General features: G+C 44.1%; 1 protein-coding gene across 1 annotated transcript in view; it reads right to left on the minus strand.

Moving 5' to 3' along the window:
• Nucleotides 1–17943, minus strand: part of HPSE2 (heparanase 2 (inactive)) — a 311923-nt gene that overhangs the window by 11647 nt on the left and 282333 nt on the right. The window contains exons 10-11 of the mRNA XM_040437147.1: nt 2939–3084; nt 85–231 (exon numbers count right to left, since the gene is read on the minus strand). Of these exons, the coding sequence (XP_040293081.1) occupies nt 85–231; nt 2939–3084 (293 nt within the window). The remainder of the gene's footprint in view (nt 1–84; nt 232–2938; nt 3085–17943) is intronic.

Here is a 17943-nt window from a genome sequence, read left to right on the forward strand (position 1 = left end):
TCAGGTACCTGCCTCAGGCACACCACTTGAAGGTTGGGGGGCAGATTGGTTTTGGCTATGACCTCTCATTGTCATTCTACTTACTTTGACTGGATTCCCTCTGTTCCATAAGGTTGTAGAAGATACTGATGGACAATCTTATCCCTCAATGTTCCGGCCAGCTTGATTTTTTTTCTTGACCGATGTAGGTTGATGATGTACAAGGTGATTGATCCTCGCACATAATTATGGCTGGGATAAAAAAAAAAATAAACTGAAAAACACTTATGTTATGATACAACATATAAGTGGAAAACAAATGAGAGAATGTTTCATTTAAAGGAATCTTGAAGGAATGCTAAATCTAGGAATGAATGATGGAAGCAGGATATACACTTGCCCATACCATTTGTTGCAGGAACCTGCAGAAATGGTAAGATGGTAAGCCAGGGGCATGGCTTACCATCTTACCATAGGAACTCTGACTCCTATTGCAGGCAGAGCTCCTTGGGTAGCCATTTGTAAGGAGGAAGGCAAAATGTCTGATCTTCTGGACACATATAGAAAAAATGTTTATATATTTAATTATTTTGATTACAATATTGGATTGAATAGGATATTAACCCTTCGTGACCCCTGACATAATAATACATCAGAGGGGCGCGAGAGATGTATGGAGCAGAGTAATCAGCTGATCCCACTCCATACAGCCAGCACCTGGCAACAATGACTGAGACCACAGATAACTCCAAATCCGGTCATTTAACTCCTCAAATGCGGAGGTCAATAGTGATCGCGGCATGTGAGCAGTTAAATAAAGAGAGGGGCTCCCTCTGCCCTCCGATTGAAGCCCCTGTGGCTAAAACTGCGGGACTCTATTAGGTTGCTATGACAGCCTTGTTAAGGCTCCCAGGCTTGTCATAGTGAGCTGCCTGCAAAGCCGAGCTCATGGCACGGTGTGACAGGCAGCCTGTAAAAATCCCACAGACTATGGTACAAATGATCAGAGGATGACATATTCACATCCCCCAAGGGGCCTAAAAATTACAGTGAAAAACCTAAAAAAATTGTTAACTTTTTTTAATCAATTAATAAAAATTCAAATGAGCCACTAATCCTAATTTTATATATAAAAATAAATAAACAATTAAAAAATAAACATCATTGGTATTACTACATCCGAAAATGCCTAAACTATTAAGATATAGAAATGTTTTTGCTGTGAGGTGAATGCTGTAATAGAGAAAAAAAAAAAACTCCCCAAAAAAGCAACAAGTGATCAAAAAGGCCATATGTACCACAATAAAAATTAGAGCTCACCCCCCTAAAAAACAAACCCTCACAGTTCTGTAGACAAAAACATAGTTATGGGCATCAGAATATGACGAAAGGACCCGCAGGATAAGCCTTCATGTCATTTTTAGCAATGGCATATAATGTTTTCCCCATTTTTCAACACAAGGCACTGTGAATTAAATGGTGCCATGAAAAATACAACTTGCCCTGCAAAAAAAAAGCTCTTATAAGGCTGTGCAAATGCAAACGTAAAAATGTTATAGTTGTTAGAAGCCAGGGAGGAAAAAAATAACGGCTATGTACACCTTTTTTATGATTGCATTTTACTCATTATGGGCTTAAAATAAATTTTTCAATGTAGTTATTTATGAAAAAATATCCAGCAACTTTGACTTAAAGGGTTAAATTCTGCCTAGCTGTCAAAATCGTACTTTGCGTCGGTCATCTAATAACCCTTACCCTTAAATTACTAATAGCTCCGAAACACTTATTTAAGCCACATTCTTATCAGTATGATAAGAATTGAGCTATAATGAGTGTTTATAATGTCAGCGATCAGAGTTAAGGAACACAGTAAAAACACAGAGCCTGCTACTAGAGAATCTCAAGAATGTACAGAGAAAGGGGCTCAACATTTTTAATAAAGACCAATTGAAAAAATGATTTTAGTTCAAAATGAGTACAATTAAATAATAAAAACAATTGCCCCCAAAGACTTTAAAGGGTTTCTGTCACCAGAATTAACCCTATTAAACTAGCTGACATTAGCGATGTGATAATGTCAGCTGAACCTAACTAGCCTATTCCTACTTTTATCTATGCCCCCGTTACTCCAGAAATATAACTTTTATAATATGCTAATTAGCCTTTAGGTGCTGCTCCTAGAGGCTCCGTTCTTCCACCTCTGGCTACGCCCTGCTACACTAGATTGACAGGGCCAGGCAGCCTTCATCTCCAACTGCCGACCCTGTGCGCTTGGGAAATCTCGCGCCGTTCAGTATTCGACGCAGGCCTCTGCTCCTAGATGCTCCGTTCTCCCACCTCTGGCCACGCCCTGCTACACTAGATTGACAGGGCCAGGCAGCGTTGGTCTCCTACTGCCGACCCTGTCTGCCGTATAAATCTCGCACCTGCACCTTCCCGTTCAGTATTCGGCGCAGGCGCAGTGAGGAAGCCGGCAGCCGGCGAGCACCCTTCACTCACTGCGCCTGCGCCGAATACTGAACGGGAAGGTGCAGGTGCGAGATTTATACGGCAGACAGGGTCGGCAGTAGGAGACGAACGCTGCCTGGCCCTGTCAATCTAGTGTAGCAGGGCGTGGCCAGAAGTGGGAGAACGGAGCATCTAGGAGCAGTGGCAACGCCCCCCCTGCACCTAGAGGCTAATTAGCATATTATATTCTGGAGTAACGGGGGCATAGATAAAAGTAGGAATAGGCTAGTTAGGTTCAGCTGACATTAGCACATCGCTAATGTCCGCTAGTTTAATAGGGTTAATTCTGGTGACAGAAACCCTTTAAGGTTTATTGTTAGCAGAGTTAGGGTTAGAAAACAGCAAACTACAGTAATTACATAGCTTTTATATATTAGATATTGATTTATTTCTGCGTAACAAAAAACTATGACTTTAGTAATATCATCAACTGCGATGTCCAGTAACTTACTTATGATGGCTGGTGCAGTGAGCGTAGATGCGCAGTTTGTCACGTATGACTTTTCCTGGGCGAGGTTTTCTCTGTATACCAGCCACATGCACTGCTAATACTTTTGGACCCACAAGTCTCTTAAAGAGAAGGGACAACCAATAATCCTGAAACACATAAGGCAGGCTCTCAATGAATATCACGATGGGATAAAGAGCTTAAAGGGGTTGTCCGCTTTTCCTATATGGATGACCTATCTTCAAGACATTGGTGGGGATCCGACTCCCGGGCAAGAAACTGCTGCACTTTGGTGAGCACTGCCTTCTCTTTATAGTTTACCTGCACTTGAATGGAACGGAGCAGTTCACAATTCACCACTGACTGCAATGTCGACAGCATGCAGGTAGACCATGAAGACAACACAGCGCTCATCAGAGTGCAGCAGCTATCAGCGGGGGTGCCAGGAGTCAGAACCTCGGCCATCTGATGTTGATGACCTATCTCGAGTATAGGTCATCAATATGGGAAAAGCAGAATAAACTGAATGACAAATGCTAAACATATAACTATACATTATAGCCCCTCATCAGTGCACCCGCTGTAAAACCTTTACGTCCACCTACGAACAATCTTTACAGTTTATAAATAATCGACATAAAACGTTAAATACCTTTGTAAATACACTTAATTACTATTTTTCTTTTCGTTATTATACTCCGGTTCTTTTTGTAATGTAGTATAGTTTCTCATGAAGATATTCTATATCACGTAATTAGAGATGCAGTGCTCCAGATATGCTACCTTACCTTTCCTCTTGGCTGGACAAAAGATATCACAGACTGTCAGCTTTTAAAAAAAACAAGATTTTATGATACTCTGTGATGTCTATCCTTTCTGTGTCTACGTGCTGCCACCCATTGGTTGTGTTGTGAATTGCAGCTTGACAAGGCCTTTGCTAGCATGCCACAATATTGGGTTGAACTAGTGTCATGAGAAATTGGAGTCCTTAAAGAGGTTGTTCACCCCTGGGGCATCTTGGGCAGACTCCCCCCCCCCCCCCCCCCCCCCCCTCCCAGCGTGGCTGGCCTTGTGGAGGGAATGATACTTACTGGGTTCTGGCTTCTTTGCTCCACCCAGGCCACCGCAGCTGTCAGTTCTCCCCATGATAACATCTAGTTTGACTTGGGTCACGTGGTCGCTGCAGCCAATGACTGGCTACAGCGGTGACATGTCTCCCATGCGGCATATCGCTGGTGACCCACATCAAACAGGATGTTGAGGCAATGAGACCTTTGAGCTGCAGTGGCACAAGGGGAACAAAGGGGCTCAAGTAAGTATGATCCTGTGGCAGGTGCGGCCATGCTGAGGCATCTGCCTGAGCGGACATGTCTGGATTTTATTGCTGAAAATATGCAAACAGACAATATGCATACTACTCAGTACATAACTCAGGACCACATGACATTATATACGTATATATTTACAATCTTTTGGCTCCACTGAAATCCTCATTAAGAAGAACGTGCTGGCAATTAGAGATGAGCGAAGTATTGCAAAATTTGACTTGGCTGCTTCTCCGAATTTTACCCCAAAATTTGCTTTGTGATTAATTACTTCATCACGAAGTGCATTTCTTTGTAAGTAGCGGGAGCAATGACAGGGAGCGGTGATTGCGCCGCCCCCCCCCCCCCCCCCCCCATCATTGTACCCCTCAGTTCATAGCTGATCGCGGCATCTGATAGCAATATAACAGTGTCAAAAAAAAAAAGTAAATGTAAAACAAAAAAAATCATACTTACCTCCACTATTTGATCGCGAAGAGCTGGCTGCCGCCATCTTGATTGAAGATCTAGTGCAAAATCTTGCGCGTCCCGTGATGACGTCATCCCGCCGGCTGGTGTGGTGACGTCATACTTCACAGTGCACGGGATTTTGTGCAAGATCTTCAATCAAGATAGCGCCGGCCGGCTCTTTGTGCTCAAACGGAGGAGCTATTTATGATTTTTTTATATTTTTTTTGCCGCCATTCAGGGGAAAATTTATTCGCTACCACAAAGCACGAGGAAATTCGACTTTGCGGCGAATCGACTTTGATTTGTAAACTTTGATTTGCTCAACACTACTGGCAATGTCACTGATCCGGATGGCTCTTTTCTTTCTAAGCGATATACAAAAATACAAATTCTATGGGCCCATAGTGTACGTTTGTGCACCACCGATTATGTGAGAGTGCACCATCACATTCTGTACAATGGAAGTATTTCCTTCTAGACGTAGTGCCCCGAGGGGAAGATAGAATGTCGCTCGGAGGTACCATATGGAATGCACAATGAGTCTGTACCGCAGAGTTAGGCCTCTTTCACACGACCGTTGTGTGCACCCGTGGCCGTTGTGCCGTTTTCCTTTTTTTTTCGCGGACCCCATGACTTTCAATGGGTCCGTGGAAAAAACGGAAAATGCACCGTTTTGCAGCCGCATCCGAGATCCGTGTTTCCTGGCCGTGAAAAAAATATGACCTGTCCTATTTTTTTCACGGCCAACGGTTCACGGACCCATTCAAGTCAATGGGTCCGTGAAAGAACACGGATGCACACAAGATTGGCATCCGTGTCCGTGATCCGTGGCCGTAGGTTATTTTTTATACAGACGGATCCGAAGATCCGTCTGCATAAAAGCTTTTTCATAGCTGAGTTTTCACTTCGTGAAAACTCAGAACCGACAGTATATTCTAACACAGAAGCGTTCCCATGGTGATGGGGACGCTTCTAGTTAGAATACACTACAAACTGTGTACAAGACTGCCCCCTGCTGCCTGGCAGCACCCGATCTCTTACAGGGGGCCGTGATCAGCACAATTAACCCCTTCAGGTGCGGCACCTGAATGGGTTAATTGTACTATCATATCCCCCTGTAAGAGATCAGGGCTGCCAGGCAGCAGGGGGCAGACCCTCCCCCCCTCCCCAGTTTGAATATCATTGGTGGCCAGTGCGACCCCCCCCCCTCTATTGTAATAATAGGTTGGTGGCCAGTGCGGCCCCCCCCCTCCCTCTATTGTAATTATTCGTTGGTGGCACAGTGTGCGCCCCCCCCCCCTCCCTCCCTCTATTGTAATAATTCGTTGGTGGCACAGTGTGCGCCCTCCATCGGCCCCCCCTCCCTCTATAGCATTAACAACATTGTTAGCCAGTGTGCGGCCTCCCATTCCCCCCCCCCCCCCCCCATCATTGGTGGCAGCGGAGTTCCGATCGGAGTCCCAGTTTAATCGCTGGGGCTCCGATCGGTAACCATGGCAACCAGGACGCTACTACAGTCCTGGTTGCCATGGTTACTTAGCAATAGTACAATAGTAGAAGATTCATACTTACCTGCTGCTGGCTGCTGCTGCGATGTTCGTGTCCGGCCGGGAGCTCCACCTACTGGTAAGTGACAGGGTCTGTGCGGCGCATTGCTAAATGAACTGTCACTTACCAGTAGGAGGAGCTCCTGGCCGGACACGAAAATCGCAGCTCCCAGGTAAGTATGAATCTTTTACTATTGTACTATTGCTAGTAACCCGCTGCCACCAATGATCGGGGGGGGGGGGGGGGGGGATGGGAGGCTGCACACTGGCCACCAATGTTGTTAATGCTATAGAGGGAGGGGGGGCCGATGGGGGGCGCACACTGTGCCACCAACGATTTATTACAATAGAGGGAGGAAGGGGGGGGGCGCACACTGTGCCACCAACGATTTATTACAATAGAGGGAGGAAGGGGGGGGGGCGCACACTGTGCCACCAACGAATTATTACAATAGAGGGAGGAAGGGGGGGGGGCCGCACTGGCCACCAATGATATTCAAACTGGGGAGGGGGGGGGGTCTGCCCCCTGCTGCCTGGCAGCCCTGATCTCTTACAGGGGGATATGATAGTACAATTAACCCCTTCAGGTGCGGCACCTGAGGGGTTAATTGTGCTGATCACGGCCCCCTGTAAGAGATCGGATACTGCTAGGCAGCAGGGGGCAGTCATGTACACAGTTTGTAGTATATTCTAACTAGAAGCGTCCCCATCACCATGGGAACGCCTCTGTGTTAGAATATACTGTCGGAAATGAGGTTTCACGATCTAACTCATATCCGACAGTATATTCTAACATAGAGGCGTTCCCATGGTGATGGGGACGCTTCAAGTTAAAATATACCATCGGATTGGAGAAAACTCTGATCCGATGGTATAAAAGGGACTCCAGACTTTACATTGAAAGTCAATGGGGACGGATCCGTTTGAAATGGCACCATATTGTGTCAACGTCAAACGGATCCGTCCCCATTGACTCGCATTGTAATTCAGGACGGATCCGTTTGGCTCCGCACGGCCAGGCGGACACCAAAACGACTTTTTTTTCATGTCCGAGGATCCTCCAAAAATCAAGGAAGACCCACGGACGAAAAAACGGTCACGGATCACGGAAAAACGGGACCCCGTTTTGCGGACCGTGAAAATATACTGTCGTGTGCAATAAGCCTTATAGTCTAGTCTGTGCACAGCCATACGGGTCTTTGCACACACTGAACTCCTCACCCTATAGGGGTCATACTTCTACAGCATAATTTGATGTATTTTATGTTTTGCTCTTTTCGTCGGTTCTATAGACGGTCTCGTTAAGGAGTGATGCACCATACACTGGGGGATATTACGGGCTTGTCTGATGCAGTTCATCGCTGGAGCTGGCTGCGGGAACAATGTTTGTCGTAAAGCTATTAATAGTGGTTGGAGCTCTGGAACCTGGATCACATTAGTGACTAATGAGTAGCTGTTGTCTGATTGTTCTTTTTATTGCAGCAAGTGCAGGAGAAACAGCTGGCTAGGAGGAATACTATGTGAGTCATTAATGTTAATTCAGCACCATTTCCTGGTGCTCATTCTCATTCTCTGGCGTTAATATGCTCATGATTATTTATCCCTGGGAACATGCTCATTACACATTAGGTTTTCACAGCTTACTATATATCGAAGCACGGTCTCTATAGAGGTGTATTGCAGGGGTACTCAACTGGAGGAGAACCGGGGACAGCTGTCTAGATCCCAGTGCTGTCACCATACATGCATTGGGGCAATGTCTCCTCCAACTGCTTTTGGCACCCAACAGACCAGGTCCTTAAACAGGCCAGTGGCAGGGTGTTGTGTGAGGCGGTATGGTCCCACAGTGGCCACCGGGGGATGTAGGACACCAGATTTATCACAGTGGATGATGCTGTCTAGTCTAACATTACAGCACCTATTTGTTGACTTAGTGTAACACAAAAAAGTTAGACAAATTTTTGGCACACTCCCCTTTCCCATGAAGCCACGGCTCTTGTGCTAAGTCACACCCCTTCTCACAATCCCCAAACGGTGGTGTAATGCATGTACGCCAGTTGTTTGTTTTTGCTGCAATTTCAGTCTGTCAAAGACTTGTATAGTGTTTCAATACAAGTCTATGGGAATGACTAAGACGTTTTTTTTTCCAGACATAAACAAGTCTTCAGATGTAAACAATAGAGTTCCACTACACAGTCAAAATGTTAGTGTGTCTGGTTTTTCCCTCCAAAACTTTGCGTAGTCCCTTAATGTGGAAGATTTTTAATTTGTCAGTACATAAATAGAAACTCCTAAAGTCTGTGCGTTAACCCTTTCCACGGTGCAATGTAAATACAATGCAATAAAAGTGCAAATGAAAAGGATATATTACAATAAACATATAAAATGCAGTTCAACAATATAAAACAGTATAAGTGTAAATAACGGCATAAATCACAGTGCAAGTTAACCCTTCCAAGTGCAATAAAGTAGTGAATTGATGGCTTTGTGTAGTAGCAATAAGGGCAAATGTCCATAAGGCCTCCTGCACACGGCCGTTTTTTTTTCCCGTTTACTGGCCGTTTTTTGCGTTCCGTATACGGTCCGTATACAGAATCATTCATTTCAATGGTTCCGCAAAAAAAACGGAATGTACTCCGTATGCATTCCGTTTCCGTATTTCCGTTTTTTCTGTTCCGTTTTAACATAGAACATGTCCTATTATTGCCTGCAAATCACGTTCCGTGGCTCCATTCAAGTCAATGGGTCCGCAAAAAAAACGGAACACATACGGAAATGCATCCGTATGTCTTCCGTTTCTGTTCCGTTTTTTGCTGAACCATCTATTGAAAATGTTATGCCCAGCCCAATTTTATCTATGTAATTACTGTATACTGTATATGCCATACTGAAAAACGGAACGGAAAAACGGAACAAAAATGGAAACACAATGGAAACAAAAAACGGAACAACGGATCCGTAAAAAACGGACCGCAAAACACTGAAAAAGTCATACGGTCGTGTGCAATAGGCCTAATCCAAAGTACCCTTACTCCAGACACAGATTCATCGACATAGGGAAACTGGATTGTAGCTATAGACCCGATGAGAGAGGTAGCCCAGACCAGGTTATCCCTACCTCTTTTGCAACTGGGTGGGAGAACCTGTGTAAGTCTTCCATCTACAGAAGAGCTGGATTATTAGCAAGCAAGGGGGGTAGGAAATGGTTTAAAGGTAATACAAGGGGTAATGAAAAATACCCTTCTGTGTAGGGTGTCATCCCTGGCACTATAATGTATGGCCTAGTTTGATTGGTGTTATGAACCACCTTTTATCTATGTATGCTAGTGATACAAGTTTATCTACATTCATCCAGGAAGCTGAGATTTACAGCTCATGCACACGAGTGTATTGGTTTTGTGGTCCGCAAATCGTGGATCTGAAATGCTGTTATTTTTTAAAAAACTCCTGAAATTTCCTATCGTTGTCCACAAAACAGACAAGAACAGGAAATGTTCTATCTTTTTTGTGGAGAAGGACGTGGTGGACAGGACACTGTATGCTGTCCGCATCATTTGCAGCCCATTTGGATTAGATTATAATACCTTATAATGGTGTTAACAGATTTGGACTGATTGGAGACCACCTTGATGCTTTCTTCTCAGTTCTACATAGGCATCTAAGAAAGTTCTACTGAATGACATTCCTGCCAGACAGCACCACATATCTCAGCTTCCCTTGTGAATACACATGAATGATATTGGTGCAAATGGGAATGATTTTCCATAGTGATCAATTCAGATATCTGCAAGGAGTAGCCCCTTAAAGGGGTTTTTCCAAAATTTTTCAAACTATGACCTATCCTCAGGATAGGTCATCAGTATCTGATCGGTAGGGGTCTGACACTCGGGACCCCCACCAATCTGCTATTTGAGAAGGCACCAGAGCCGCAGCCCCCTCCCGCCTCACCAAGCACAGCGCCGTACATTGTATAGCGGCTGTGCTTGGTATTCGCAGCTCAGCTCGATGAATGTGACGTCACATGCTGTAGGCCTTTTTAAAGTGTCGGACCCCCACCAGTCAGATACTGATGACCTATCCAAAAATCTGGGAAAACCCCTTTAACAATCATTGGCTTCAAATACATCAGAACACTGGTGGCCGTGGATTTCTGAGCAGAGACTTCCTTTATGATAGACATTTGCTGTAATAAGGCACATGGAAAGGAGATGTCCTAGCGCGACCCTGTACTGTCCCTCCAGTAATAACAGCATATGTCATCGGCATATGGTACGTTGTTCGATTTTTAATGCTGGCAACGTGACAGATAATGTTTTACGTTACAAAAACAGTAGTTCTTGTCAACACATAAATCAGAAGAAACGTCCACATTGTATTACACAACGCGGTTTATTGCGCTCCGTTCCTACAACCACATGTGCACTGAAGCCTGCTAATGGCAAAAGTATGAAAGAAAATATGTGTACGTTACAGTCCTCCCCGCGAGCAGCAGACTGAACTAATAATAGGAAGCAATCGACAGAGGACCCACAGGATAAACGCCACCGCCATGCACGGTCATCTATGAACCACAAGTATTCCGCCGTGACGTCACGGTTAAGGCTCTGATACAACTGTATCCAATTTTACAAGGAAATGCATGGATCTACTGGCGATACGGGACTGAGAATAAGAAGTGATACGGGATTTCCTATGAACATTATAGGTTGCTCTGTGATCATATACATTATGCCATGTGCCATGGGGGTTACTATGGGGTTTCAGAGAATAACCCTATTACTGTGTAGATTAGCCTCTCAGATATATATATATATTTGGCATAAATCAATAGTGCTGTACATGTGAGAATTCTAACATTTTTTAGGAGAAGGTGGCATCTTGCACCCTTCTAGAAGACTGCACGAAATTCCTCTGAGCTCTGGACTCGCTGTAAATATTTGGAAACCTCTTGAGAGAGAGAGAGAAAAAGACCCAAATGCAGCCTATAGTATAAGCAATCAAACGGTCGCATGTTCAAGTCCCCTAAGGGTAAAAATGTAAGTAAAAAAATTAAAAAATTAAAATTAAAAACATTTACATAGGAAATTAAATAAACAATATAAAATAAAACATAATTGATATTGCTATGTCCAAAAATGCTAGAAACGCCAGAATCCCGTTCTATCATGTGAGCGAGGTTGGTACCACCTGCTTGGGACTGGAGATACGGCATCCCAGCAAGCTGTTAGGGACAGTCCAGAGGGGTTGCTCATTTCAGGGCGGGTGCTCCTCCTACGTAAAGGTTAGGTGAGGCCAAGTAAGGACAACTTGGAATAGCTACCCAACCCCGCCTTGACCATCGCTGGACATACCCTACGGTTCATTTATGGTTCGGTTCCACAGATCCTAATAAGACAGCTACTTTCATCTATATGTGCCGTGGTCGTAATCATCACTTTTTTGCCTACTGTTTTTTATTTTATTTTTATTGTGGCACATTTTATGTATTTTTGATACCTTTATTACCTTTTACTTTTACATGCTTCTCTATTTCTAGGAGATTTCTCTGGTTATTTAGCAATTTAGTTGTGAACTTTTTTTTTTGCAATTTATGTGGTAACCACCACTAACAGTGGTTGTGTTTTTTTTAGCAATGAAAAAAGTCATAACTATTACAATATAAAAAATAGTTATGTGAGATGAATGCCAAAATGGCAAAAATGGCTGAATTTAGTTTTTTTGGGGTTATTTCACTCCCCCCACAATTTTTTTTATTAAAAGCTCAGCTATTTGGGCTTGGAAGTGGTAGTCGCCAGAGACACATCGAGATCCCTGCTGATACGCAGCCAGAACAGTGAATATGGCATTTCTCCGTTTCTCAGGACCAAGGACTTTGTAAGGACTACTCTCAATGGGAAAAGTTTGGTGTAGACTGTCTCTTTAAATGGAGAACTTGCTAGGAGGCCTTTGTGCATGCACAGCACGCACCGCAGGGTGTAGCGGTTATAGTGGTGGAGGACGTGGGTCCATATATATACTGTATAAATGGTATAATAACATCCCCAATATGAAGATGATACAATCTCCATTGTGATTCTTCTCCGGCACAGATAAGGCATCTCTGTCCCAGCGGAGGGATGAGTCTTACATGTCACCAGCTCGACAAGCAGCCTGTTTGATACAGCGGTGACTGATTTTCTAGTTCAGATTCCACATCTGTCATCCGTCAGCTGACCTTGCACAAAGGCGACATGTGGAAAAGTCTTCATCAGGGACAGGAATGAGAGGCTCAGGTTTCCCATCCCTGTTACCCAGCACAGGTATGTTCCACTGCTTTCATCTTCCTGATAGCTCCCACGGGAAAACTGCAGCCGCTACACCTAGTCAGGTCAAAGTCTGGCCTTGCCGTTCCTTTCGGTCCCTGCAGCTCTTAAATTGTTTAACAATTTTCACCTGTCCGTAACTGTTGTGCACCATGGGATGCCATTTGCCTGACTGGAAGTAACTGTTTTGAGAGCGCTACTTAAAAGTACATTAAGTAAAGTGGGTTTGAACATGGAAAATAAATCACTGTAAAGCTGTTTTTGTTGGAGTTGTGCAGTCCTCCGGGTCAAGCTCAATCTTCAGCAATGCGAAAAGAGAAGGAAAAGGAAGGTCCTTAAAGAGAAATAGGAAGCATACTAGACCCCTGCGCAGTGCTCCACTGCTTAAAGGGTTAAAAAATGATGGGCCATTTCTGGTGTATTAAATTCCATCCTGTGGACTATGTCTATGGAATTAGTGCCAGGCTTTTAGTGCCGTATATATGTGTCGACACACAGCACCCCCGCCGATCAGCTGTGAGATCAGGAGGTGACACTCCACGCGAGTGCAGCTTGCTGGTCACTACACTACACCTCTTCTCCTCTGCAGGGCACTCGCATGGATCGCTGCCTCCTCTTCAAACAGCTGATCGGCGGGTGTGCCGGGTGTTGGACCCCCGCCGATCAGATAATGATGACCTATCCTGACGATAGCTCATCAATATTAACGTCTAGGAAACCTCTTTAAAGGGGTTGTCTCATCACAGACAATGGAGGCATATCGCTAGGATATGTCTCCATTGTCTTATAGAACCCGCACCTCTAAGACAATGGGGGCATATCCTAGCGATATGCCTCCATTGTCTGTGATTAGACAACCCCTTTAAGTCTGGCTTCCTTTGGGCACTTGGAACAGCAAAGCCCGCCCGGCTGGGCACTTAGGAGCCGTTTTTCAGCAGAATAAAAGCATGTTTTCTGGATATGAAATAATGAAACAAAGTACACACATGTATGTTTGGAATGCATTTGCAATCTAAAAATGAATGGGAAGCGCAGCCGCCGCTCCATTCTTTAGGGCTGACAGAAATAGTCGCGGCAGTGCTCATCTATTTTCGGAAGTCCCATAGAAATAAATTGAGGTCTGCCCCGCGTGAGAGGTGCACCCTCCTTCCCTTTGCAGGCTCCATTCTAGAGATTGGTGTGGGTCCCAGAGTTGGGACCCGCAGCTATCAAACATTGGGGGCATATCCTAGTGATAGGCCTCCAGTGTACAAGATGGGCCAACCCATTTAAACTAAAATGCTTAACAAGTTTTATTTTAGTTTTTTGTATGTTTCTAACTAAGCAAATGTAAGGGGTTCTCAGTTCAGCTCCTTCATCTACAGCGGCCCTGTTCTCCTTGTCACATGACCTGTGATGTCAGCCTCTTTCCCTGCTCTGGTGCCATTCTGTCCACAAGCCTGAGGGAGCAGGAGGAGCAGGAGGAGCAGGACGAGCAGGAGGAGCAGGTCTGTGTCTGTGCACGGAACATCACTGTAAGGGCTGTACTTGTTGGAGTGATAAGTCACGCCCCCTCGCTACCCTATCTGCTGGCCACGCCCCCTGTACTGCCTGATCTGCTTCTGTCCTGTGCCTCCCCTCCAGCTGGATTATTTAGCAAAGTTTAACCCCTTCTACCATAGGCAGCACAGATTTAGGGCTGGAGGCTCTGCAATGTTCCCTCTCCTCCAGGCAGTGAAGAGATAAATGCTGTGCACAGGATACTCCCTCTCTCCTCACCCTGCACAGAGCTGACAAAGACTGGAGGAGTTCTCTCCTCTGTACTCTTCTGCTGGCTATGAGGAAGTGTCTGCAGAGCATTGCACAAGAACAGGTACAAGATCCTGTCTATCAGCAGTGTCACTGTACTGTACAGCTGGGAATTGTAGTCCTACACATACAACATGAGTATCCCAGCAGTCAAACTGCAGACAGGGCAGTCATTTTATTCACTCCCTTTGCAGAGCATGGTGAGAGAAAGGCAAATCTTTGTTGACTTCCACAAATATTCATGAGGAAAACCTCAGAGATTGTTGTTACCCCCCCCCCCCCCCACAGCTCTGAAACTGCATGTCAACAAAGGGCCAGAACAGAACTAGGTAAATGAGGAAATATATACATATATATATTTTTTATATTATTTTTTTTTGCCTCAAACTTGCTTAGCTTATGTATATATTGCTGACCATCGGATTTACAGTGCTTTATTTATTTTTTGTACATAACTTGGACAACCCATTTAATTTGCTTTGTTCCGCCATATTCTGACACCCACAAGTTTTTTTTTTTCTGCAGATGATGCTGTGTGAGGGCTCGTTTTTTTGCAGGGCAGGCTATAGTTTTCATTGATACTATTTTCAAATGAACGGGACCTTTTGATTATTTGTGACTATTTGCAAAATGTTTAATATATATATTTTTAAAAAATATTTTCTAAGATTATTTGATCTTTTAATAACCTTTGCTATGCACTGTGCTCCTGCATTACAGTGGGTAGTCATTCTGACAGGCACGCTAATAGATCCTGTTGGAGGCAGGGAGTTCAACACTCAGTACCCCCTCCAAACAGCTGTCCCGGGATAGGTCTAGCGCAGAAAGTCAGCACTGGATCGAAACTGCTCTGTCCATTGTGTACTGGGCAAAGCCGGTCACTGCAGTGCTGCTCCAACTGAAGTGAATGGGGGCAGCGCTACAGTAGCCGGCCCTTTTTAACTACACAATTCCGGGCAATGGAGCTATCCTGAAACAGCTGATTATCAGGCACCAGTTGATCTGACATTGATGGTCTATCCTAATCCCTTTAAGAGGTTAGGCAGCACGGAGGCTCAGTGGTTAGCATTGGTGCCTAGCAGGGTTGGGGTCCTAGGTTTGAATCAGACCAAGGGCAACATCTGCACGGAGTTTGTATGTTCTCCCCGTGTTTGTGGGGGGTTTCCTCCGGGTTCTCCGGTTTCCTCCCACACTCCAAAGACACATTGATAGGGACCTTAGATTGTGAGCCCCATTGGGGACAGTTGGATGCTAATGTCTGTAAAGCGCTGCGGAATATAGTAGCGCTATATAAGTGCATAAAATAAATAAAAGCATGCTAAAGGAGCACTCTGCTTTTCGATGCTGATTTACAGTTCAAATCTACAGATACCAAGTAAACCATTTTCTTTAGGGTGGGTTCAAATCACGTTTTTACCATCCATTGCACGCGTATGTTGGGAAAAAAGGATTGAAAAGCGTAGCCCACCGTGCTTTTTGTATTTTGAAGAGTCCGGTAAAAAAACATATACATTAACGTATATCAAATGAAATAAATCAAAATCAGTAGAAAAACAATTAAGCAAAGGAATTTGTTTAGCTTTTTAAAAAAGATTTAACCTGTAAAAAGTGGACTTGCACTTTCATGCACCATGATGGTAATGTGAACGGATTAGCGCTGAATGTGTGAACACCATAACTGTATTGCATTGTGGGTAACACAGCAGGAAGCAAGTACTCACTATTCAGAGTCTTCACTTTTTGACCCGGGGTCTCACCACAAAATATCTGTTGACATTTTTGGTAACAAACTTTCATCCCGCAATCCTTCATTAGCCGTAGCTGTTGATTTATTTTGCTGAGATGAAGTGTCGCACTTCGCCTCATGTTTTCCTAACATTTCACTTTCAGAGGTATAACACTCTCCATCTGCTTTCAACATGTTCCTTCTGACATTAACTAATGTCTCCTATTAGTAGTTAAAGAGACCAATCTGGCGAGAGACGTTTCCAAGCAGAGTTCAAACAGGCCACAAGGAGAAGCACATTCTACACCATTTTCCCAAAACTGTCTGTCTATTGTTAAGCCAAAGTCCTAGGGAGCACATAAAAAGAAACACAATCCCAACTCATCTCTCCTAATTCCGGTGTTACGAAGTCAATGTAAACGAAGGGTTCTTACTTCAGAGACACATTTTTGGAAAAGCGCTCTTACAATTCGACTCCCTAATCTAAAGGAACAGTAGAGGTGATGAAGTATTTGCTCTCCTCTGATGTTAGGTTGTGGGCTGCATTGTAGAGTAGTCTCAGACATGTCTACTCACTGGGTTCTACTGGGAGTCACCCCATTTTTAGCATCCGATCACCAAGTTTTAACACCTATTTTGGACTTTAGGACGCACACATTTTCTCATTTTTTTTTTTTTTTATATCTGTAGCTTTCAAAAGCCAAAACTTATTATTATTTTTGACATAGCCAAATCAGGACCTGTTTTTTTTTTTACGGACAAGTAGTATTTTTAGATTGCACCATTTTGGGCTAAATCTAATATATAGCATCTTTTATACATTTTTTGCTGTGTGATGGGGTGAAAAATCACAGCAATTCTGACAATACTTTTGGGGTTTTTGTTTTAAAGGGCTTCTGTCAGCCAACTAAACCGTTTTTTTTTTTTTTGTTTAATAATAATCCCTACACTGCGATCTCTGCATAGATAAGTAAAATAATAATTTTCGTTCAGTAGAATTTGCTAAAACGCTATTTTTATAATATGTAAATTACCTTGCTACCAGCAAGTAGGGCGGCTACTTGCTGGTAGCAGGTGCATCCTCCGATCCTAATGACGCCCCCTCCGCTTGTTGATTGACAGGGCCAGGGAACGGAATCGTTCTCTGCTGGCCCTGCCTGTTTTCATTCAATATCTGGCACCTGCGCCGCAACCGTACCTATCTTCAATCTGCGCAGGCGCACTGAGAGGCGGCCACTCACTCGGCCACTCCTTCCTCAATACGCCGGGTGTAGATGTGATGTCATCGGCGCAGGCGCATTGAGGATGGAGCGGCCGAGTGAGTGGCTGCCTCTCAGTGCGCCTGCGCAGATTGAAGATAGGTACGGCCGCGGCGCAGGCGCCAGATATTGAATGAAAACAGGCAGGGCCAGCAGAGAACGATTCCGTTCCCTGGCCCTGTCAATCAACAAGCGGAGGGGGCGTCATTAGGATCGGAGGATGCGGCTGCTACCAGCAAGTAGCCGCCCTACTTGCTGGTAGCAAGGTAATTTACATATTATAAAAATAGCGTTTTAGCAAATTCTACTGAACGAAAATTATTATTTTACTTATCTATGCAGAGATCGCAGTGTAGGGGTTATTATTAAACAAAAAAAAAAAAAACGGTTTAGTGGGCTGACTGAAGCCCTTTAAGTGACGTGATAATTTTATTCTACTGATCAGTACGATTATGGCGATACCCGATTGATATAGTGATTTTTCTTTATGTTTTTATGTTTTCTATACCTTTTTCTTTATTTATTTGTTTCCATGTCGCTGCATTCAAAGACCTATAAGATTTTTCTTTTTCTTCTGATAGCTGTGTGTCGTTTTTTTTGTAGTTTTCATT

Source organism: Bufo bufo, chromosome 6 (assembly GCF_905171765.1).
Source record: "Bufo bufo chromosome 6, aBufBuf1.1, whole genome shotgun sequence".
Classification (NCBI taxonomy): Eukaryota; Metazoa; Chordata; class Amphibia; order Anura; family Bufonidae; genus Bufo; species Bufo bufo.